At 36.4% G+C, this 8,376-nt stretch overlaps 1 protein-coding gene across 1 annotated transcript; it reads right to left on the reverse strand.

The window, feature by feature from the left end:
• On the reverse strand, nt 1-513 carry LOC109218031 (uncharacterized protein At4g04775-like). Its single transcript, XM_019382348.1, has 2 exons — nt 394-513; nt 1-303 (listed from the first exon to the last, which is right to left on the reverse strand). The coding sequence occupies exons 1-2, from the start codon at nt 511-513 to the stop codon at nt 1-3; spliced, it is 423 nt and encodes a 140-aa protein (XP_019237893.1).

Genomic DNA, 8,376 nt, shown 5'->3' on the forward strand with positions numbered 1-8,376 from the left:
TCACTTCATTATAGAGGAGAATGCAAATACAACTATTAGCGAGCATAAAATTGTGATGATCATCTTCAACTTTACCACTTTTGCTTCCAATTCCATATTTTTTTTAACTTCAAATTTCTTCATAGAATCTATGAGTTCAATCTTTTCAGTCAGCCCGTCTTTTTCAACCTTAAGAGCTTCCAAAGAAACATTCAACATCTTAATCTCGTGATTTGCAGCTTCTAATCTTACATTGTTAATTGCAATTAAAGCAGCATCAGGATACTTTTCATCATGCCATTCCCAAAACCCACATCCTTCACTCTACACAAACCACAACAAAATATATTCAAAGATTGAACACTATAAAGCTGGGAATTGTGACAGGAATCGAAATAGAGAAATAAAAACTACCTCGGGTTTAGGACATTTGTAAAATCTTCTACCAGGGTTTAAGAGAGTTTTTGAAGTAAAGTGATTAGCAACTTCCCCACATCGGCAAATCCTCTTCGACGAACAGTTATTTTCCGACATTGTACAGCAGTTTCTGACCAGTTGAATAGTTAGCAATGGGAGCGATGAAGAAGCCCTAGAATTTTGATGTTTTGATTGTGTTTTTACAGTGGGTTTTTGATTTATAGGTTTATCAGAATGGGAACGATGAAGAAGCCCTAGAATTTTGGTGTTTTGTTTGTGTTTTTACGGTGGTTTTTTGATTTATGGGTTTATGAGTCGGGCGGGCGGGGCAGTGGAATTGGGGCAGGTTGGTTTTATTTAGTGTAGTGGGTTCTTGGTCTTCTCAGAGCGTGCCACGTGTCTCAGCCGTTCAAATAGGGGCATATATAAACTTTGTTGGACGGTAAGGGCTTTAAGGGACGGAATGTATAACGGGGGACGGTACTGAACAATATATCATAGTAGAGGGGTATATCAGGCCCTTTTCCGTTGGTTAAAAGAAACTTTTTCTGGTATGAAGAGTTATTCTTTTAGTAACCAAAAAATAAAAGGTTTAATAAAGGTTGACACGCATGAGAATTGAGTCAAAAAATAGAAGTGGTGAATTTCTCTCCATCTTTGCTAGGTTTTGTTTATCAAATTTTCAGCGGCAGTTATACTAGAAGAGCCTGTTGAATTTCAGAGAATATATCAATATTGACTAAGTATTTTTTAAAACGGGAAAGGGCCAAATATAGCCCTGTATTTTCGAAAAAAGATTTAAATATATCCTTCGTTATACTTTGGGTCCAAATATATCCTTACCGTTACACTTTGGGCTTAAATATATTCCTCATTAAACAGAGGGACACGTTGTTGGGTTTTTAAGCTTATTTTAGCTTAAAAGAGGGTGAGTAAGAAATGGAGGGAAATAAAATATTTGAGTCTCCCTCCTTGACAAAGGGACATTGTCCCATATTGGAGGAGGAAAAGACTTTTGATGGGTATATATACAATTGCTCTTCTTCTAGCTGTTAAAGAGTTAAGAAGAAGGCAAGCCTCGCGTCGCCGTCGTCGTTGCTCGCTCGGCTTCGGCTTCGGATTTGGTCAAATTATCCGTTTTTGTAACGGAAAATTAATATTAAGTCCAAATTATCCATTTTTTGAAATGGAAAATTAACTTTCCTCTGTGTTTGTATTCCCGTTTTAATTTGCGTAAATGGCCATTTACGTTATGGTCGTTTTACGTGAACAGTCATAACAGACCTCTGAAGAGTTGCACCTCTTCATTTGAACTCAACATGTTGGCTATAAATAGCAGTCCATTCTCTCGGATTTTGCATATGAAATTCTGAATTCTCCTCTTTTCCTCTGCATTGTTTTTAAAGCAACAGTAAGTGTGATTGGCTACCGATCATTGTGTTCCCTGAAACACTGGGGTTTGAAGTACCGCTACACCAGTGTGTAATTCGTTCTATCCTGCGAGAAAATAATCCACAACCACGGGTACTAGGAGGGATTAAGTTCCTTAAGGAAACACTGTGAATTCCTTGGGCTCGGATTAAATTCTGTTTCTTCTATATTTCTGTTTATACGTTATTTTTTCTTCTCCAGAATTATTTTATGAATACAGTTTACTAACAAGCTTAAGGAACTTAATTATTTTCTGTATTTGTGTTATACTCATTGTTCTGGAGACTAAATACTTTGTAGTTTTCTACTCCCGTTTTGGAGATTAAAGCCTTCGTGGCGATTTGCTACTCCATTGGAGATTAAAATCTACGTGATTTTCTACTCCAGTTTATTCGGTTTGAAGATATAAAAACTTTAACGTTTATTAAACGTTTGTTTGTGTCATTCTTTTACAGAAATGTCGAATGACAACGGAAATCAGACTGTTCCTATGGTGACTGCCAATGCATCGACAAGCCGAACAACACCGGCATTGGCACCGGCAGAAAAACCCAAAAATATTTTCGGGATTGATTTCAAGCGGTGGCAGCAGAAGATGTCCTTATACTTGACGACTTTAAGTCTACAGAAGTTCATTAAGGAAGATGTTCCTGTTCTGCCCGACGAAACTCCAGACAATGAACTCTTTCTCGTGATTGAGGCGTGGAAGCATTCTGATTTTCTATGCAAGAATTACATTCTCAGCGGACCGGAGGACAATCTGTATAACGTCTATAGTAATGTGGAGACGTCAAAAGAACTGTGGATTGCGCTTGAAAGGAAATACAAAACTGAAGATGCCGGGTTGAAGAAATTCGTTGCCGCTAAATTTTTGGACTACAAAATGGTAGATAGCAAGTCTGTTATTATCCAAGTCCAGGAATTGCAAGTGATTATTCACGATCTCCTTGCTAAAGGTATGAGTCGAATTAATACTGATGTTGAAAGTATTAATTATATTATTTTACTAAAAAAAATTTCATTGAAGGTCTTGTCATCAATGAAGCGTTCCAAGTTGCTGTGATGATTGAGAAGTTGCCTCCTTTGTGGAAGTACTTCAAAAATTACTTGAAACACAAATGCAAGGAGATGTCACTTGAAGATCTCATTGTTCGGTTGAGAATCGAAGAGGACAACAAAGCTGCTGAAAAGAAAGGCCGTAGAAACTCAACAATAATGGGAGAAAACATTGTTGAGGATGCTCCTCAAAATAATAGAAAGAGGAAGAAGGCTTTTGGACCGAAAAGCAACCCAAGTAAGAAGCGGTTCAACGAAAATTGCTACAACTGTGGGAAAGCTGGACACAAATCTGCAGATTGTCGTGCTCTAAAGAAAGACAAGAAGAAGGGTCAAGCAAACATGGTTGAAAAGCATGAAGATATTGATGACTTGTGTGTTATGCTTTCTGAATGCAACCTGGTGGGAAATCTTAAGGAGTGGTGGATTGATTCTGGAGCCACTCGCCATGTTTGTGCTGTTAGAGAAGCAGTTGCTACATATGCTCCCGTTGGACCCGAAGAGACGCTTTCTATGGGAAATTCTGCAACGGACAAAATTGAAGGATGTGGCAAGATATTTCTGAAAATGACTTCTGACAAAGTGGTGACTCTAAACAACGTCCTTCATGTTCCCGAGATTAGGAAGAACTTAGTCTCTGCTGGACTTCTCGTTAAGAACAGGTTTAAGTGTGTTTTAGTATCTGATAAGGTTGTAATAAGTAAGAATGAGATGTTTGTAGGAAAAGGTTACCTCACTAAGGGCCTTTCAAATCGAATGTAATGGTCGTTGAGAATAATAAAATTTTAGCTTCTTCTTACTTGCTTGAGTCAAATGGTTTATGACATATACGTTTGGGACATGTCAATTATAAAACCTTGCAAAAAATGATTAATTTGGAAGTATTCCTAAGTTCGAATGCGAAAAATCAAAATGTCAAATATGTGTGGAATCTAACTATGTTAAACATCCTTATAAGTCAGTTGAAAGGAATTAAAATCCTTTAGACTTATTTCACACAGATATTTGCGACATGAAGTCAAATACCATCTCGCGGTGGAAAGAAGTATTTCATAACTTTTATTGACGACTACTTAATAGTAAAGATGAATCAATAGACGTATTCAAGCAATACAAAAATGAAGTTGAAACGCGACTTAACAAGAAAATCAAAATGATAAGAAGTGATGGGGTGGTGAATATGAATCTCCTTTTTGAAGAAATATGTTTAGAATATGGAATTATTTATCAAACAACGGCCCCTTACATGCCCCAATCCAATGGGATTGCGGAAAGAAAGAATCGTCCATTAAAGGAGACGATCAACGCATTGTTGATAAGTTCTGGTCTGTCACAGAACTTGAGCCATTCTTCCGGCTAACCGGATACTTAATCGAGTACCCCATAGCAAAACGCAATCCGTTCCATATGAAAAATGGAAAGGAAGGAAGCCCAACTTGAATTATTTTAAAGTGTGGGGGTGTTTGGAAAAAGTGCAAATTCTTAAACCCAAAAGGGTAAAAATAGGACCGAAAACTGTTGTGTTTTCATAGGATATGCGACCAAGAGTAAAGCATATCGATTTCTGGTTTATAAATCAAAAAATACCGACATTCATACTAATACGGTTATAGAATCAAATAATGTTGAGTTCTTTGAAAATATATATCCGTATAAAAAGGAATGTGAGTCGATTGGTGAAGGATCTAAACGACCTCGGGAAGAATCAAAAGGAAGTACATTTAATCAGGAGGATTCAAGACATAGTAAACTTCAAGAACGTCTACTTCATTTGGACCAGATTTTGTGACTTTCTTGTTGGAAAATGAGCCTCGAACATTTAAACAAGCTATGTATTCTTCCGAATCATTATTTTGGAAAGAGGTAGTCAATAGTGAAATAGAATCCATATTGAAAAATCATACATGGAAATTGGTTGATCTTCCTCCTAAAAATAAACCGTTGGGTTTTAAATGAATTTTTAAGAGGAAAATAAAAGATGATGGCACTATTGATAAATATAAGTCAAGACTTGTGGTCAAAGGGTATAGACAACGAGAAGGTCTTGACTATTTTGATACATACTCTCTAGTTACAAGAATTACGTCCATTCAAACTTTAGTAGCATTAGTTGCGATTTATGGTCTTGAAATTCATCAAATAGACATTAAGACGGCCTTCTTAAATGGAGATTTGGAGGAAGAAATCTACATGGAACAACCTGAAGGGTTTGTGGTTCCAGATAAAGAAAGAAGGTATGTAGACTTGTTAAGTCCCTTTACGGACTAAAACAAGTACCCAAACAATGGCATGCAAAATTTTGACCAAACAATGCTGTCAAATGGTTTTAAGATAAATGAATGTGATAAATGTATGTAAATTAAAAATGTTCCAAATCACATAGTCATTGTTTGCTTATATGTGGATGATATGCTGATAATGAGTAATGACCTTGCCAACATAAATGCGACTAAACGTATGCTAACTAGCAAGTTTGATATGAAGGACTTGGGAGTAACTGATTTAATTCTGGGTATTAAGATCCATAAGACTCCTCAAGGTCTTGCATTGTCACAATCTCATTATATTAAGACAGTACTTGGAAAATTCAAGCACTTAGATTTTAAAGTTACAAAGACTCCAATTGACGTGAATCTTGCACTAGCAAAGAACAAAGGCCAAAGCATATCACAATTGGATTATGCTCGTGTGTTGGGATGTTTAATGTATATCATGAATTGTACACGACCAGATATAGCTTGTGTTATAAGTAAATCGAGTCGATACACGAGTAATCCAGGTCAATCTCATTGGATGGCAATGAAACGAGTTTTAGGATATTTAGAACATACCCAAGACTTTGCTTTGCACTACAGTAAATATCCTACGGTGATTGAGGGATACTGTGATGCAAATTGGATCATCGGTTCAACTGATTCTAAGTCCACAAGTGGATATATATTCACTATTGGTGGAGGAGCGGTATCTTGGAAGTCGTCCAAACAAACTTGTATTGCCCGCTCTACATTGGAGGCTGAGTTCATAGCCTTAGATAAAGCCAGTGAAGAAGATGAATGGCTCCGGAGTTTCTTGGAAGATATTTCATTTTGGCCCAAATCGTTGGCACCAATATGCATACATTGCGATAGTTAAGCGGCAATTGGAAGGACTGGGAGCATTATCTATAACAGTAAATCTTGTCATATAGGACGAATACACAAAACCGTTAGGCAATTACTCTCTAGAGGAATTATCACGATTGACTACGTAAAGTCAAGTGATAGTTTGTCGGATCCACTTACAAAAGGCCTAACTAGAGAGGTAGTTGAGAAATCATTGAGGGAAATGGGACTATGGCCGAGGACAAGTCATTGTGGCGGTAACACTACCTAGAAGACTGGAGATCCCAAGATCTAGGTTCAAGGAGATTAAACAAAGTCATTAATGACGGTTCAACATTGTAAACTAAAATTTTGGTCCATTCTCGTGATGAGATAATGTTCAGTATCAATGATAAAGCATTAAGACTTTTTAATGACTTCTAAATTTTATACGAGGTATATCAAATAGTGTATCTACGGGATGACACGTTCAGGAATCATCTATGTAAGTATGAAGTGTTAGCCGCTTCAAGGAGAATTTTGTAAGGTCAGTTCTCTACGCATTTATGAAACCAGGCGCGGTGTTCATGGCTGAAAAAAATACAACAATGAGAACCAAAGATGGTTAAGGATTGATTGTGTGACTTATGGTTGTCTAGGTATACACCAAAGTTCGACGGTTCAAAGATATCAAATCTACCGATTGACCGAGTATATCTGACATAAGTTCACTACGGAAAGTTCAAATGGAAACCTACTTATCCAAATGCGATTAATCCTTGCTTGCGAATCGCAGAGTTTTTCATGCGTATTTCCGTGATATAGCCATTCCCCATTTATGTGGGGGATTATTGGGTTTTAAGCATATTTTAGCTTAAAAGAGGGTGAATGAGAAATGGAGGGAAAATAAAATATTTGAGTTTTCCTCCTTGACAAAGGGACATCGTCCCATATTGGAGGTGGAAAAGACTTCTGATGGGTATATATACAATTGCTCTTCTTCTAGCTCTTAAAGAGTTACGAAGAAGGCAAGCCTCGCGCCGTCGTCGTCGTCGCTCGCTCGGCTTCGGATTCGGATTTGGTCAAATGATCGATTGATCGATTAATTTTTTGGACCAAATTTATTTGTTAATAGTAAATATTAACGTAATATTATTAAATATCCGTTTTTGTAACGGAAAATTAATATTAAATCCAAATTATCCGTTTTTTGTAACGAAAAATTAAGTTTCCTCTGCGTTTGTATTCCCGTTTTAATTTTCGTAAATGACTATTTATGTTATGGCCGTTTTACGTGAATAGTCATAACTGACCTTTGAAGAGTTTCACATCTTCATTTGAACTCAACATGTTAGCTATAAATAACAGTCCATTCTCTCAAATTGTCCATACGAAATTCTGAATTCTCCTCCTTTCTTCTGCATTGTTTTTAACTACAATGAAAGTAACAGTAAGTTTGATTTGCTACCGATCATTGTGTTCGCTGAAACACTGGGGTTTGAAGTACCGCTACACTAGTGTGTAATTCGTTCTATCCTGGGAGGAAATAATCCACAACATCGGGTACTAGGAGAGGATTAAGTTCCTTAAGGCAACACTGTGAATTCAGTGGGCTCGGATTAAATTCTGTTTCTTCTACATTTCTGTTTATACATTATTTTTTCTTCTCCATAATTTTTTTACGAATACAATTTACTAACACACGTGTCATCGTCATATTAGCTAATTTTAAATATCTCCCAATTAATAAAAAAGACCCATACCTATACCCATTATCCATACCCGAATAGCAAGCTTCAAAAGCTTCTTCATCAATGGCTGCTACTACACTAAAACATAGATTCCCTTCAAAGAAGCAAATATCAACGGAAATTCCTCTTTGGTTGATGAAAAGCATAAGAAAGCATGAATGGAGAAAGATGTTTGTACAATAATATAATGGTCATTCCCTTCCTACTAGTTTATCTTCATCTATCCAACTTTATACTTTCCTTAGTAGAAATGTTAAAAAGAAGTCCAAATGTTCTCTTCTCATCTAATTTGGATTTCTCAAGATAGAGTGTAATCAAGAATCAAATCAATGATTTAGCTTTAATTTGCTGAAATAAAAAGAAGGAAACGTATAAAAATCTTATTTATTATAAGTTTGAAGTAAATAGTGCACTCAACAAATGTCATTAGAAGAAGTACAAAATAAGCAATAGCCAACACTACTTGACAGTCGTGGCCATTGATGAAGATGCCTTTGAAGCTTGCTTTTCGGGTATGTGTACTAGTCCTTTTAATTAATCAGGAGATATTTAAAATTGCCAACTGGACGACAACACGTGTTCCTCCGTTTAAATGCAGGAATATATTTGGACCCAAAGTATAACAACAGGGATATATTTGGATTCAAAGTATAACCAGTGAT

The sequence above is a fragment of the Nicotiana attenuata genome, chromosome 2 (assembly GCF_001879085.1).
Source record: "Nicotiana attenuata strain UT chromosome 2, NIATTr2, whole genome shotgun sequence".
Lineage (NCBI taxonomy): Eukaryota > Viridiplantae > Streptophyta > Magnoliopsida > Solanales > Solanaceae > Nicotiana > Nicotiana attenuata.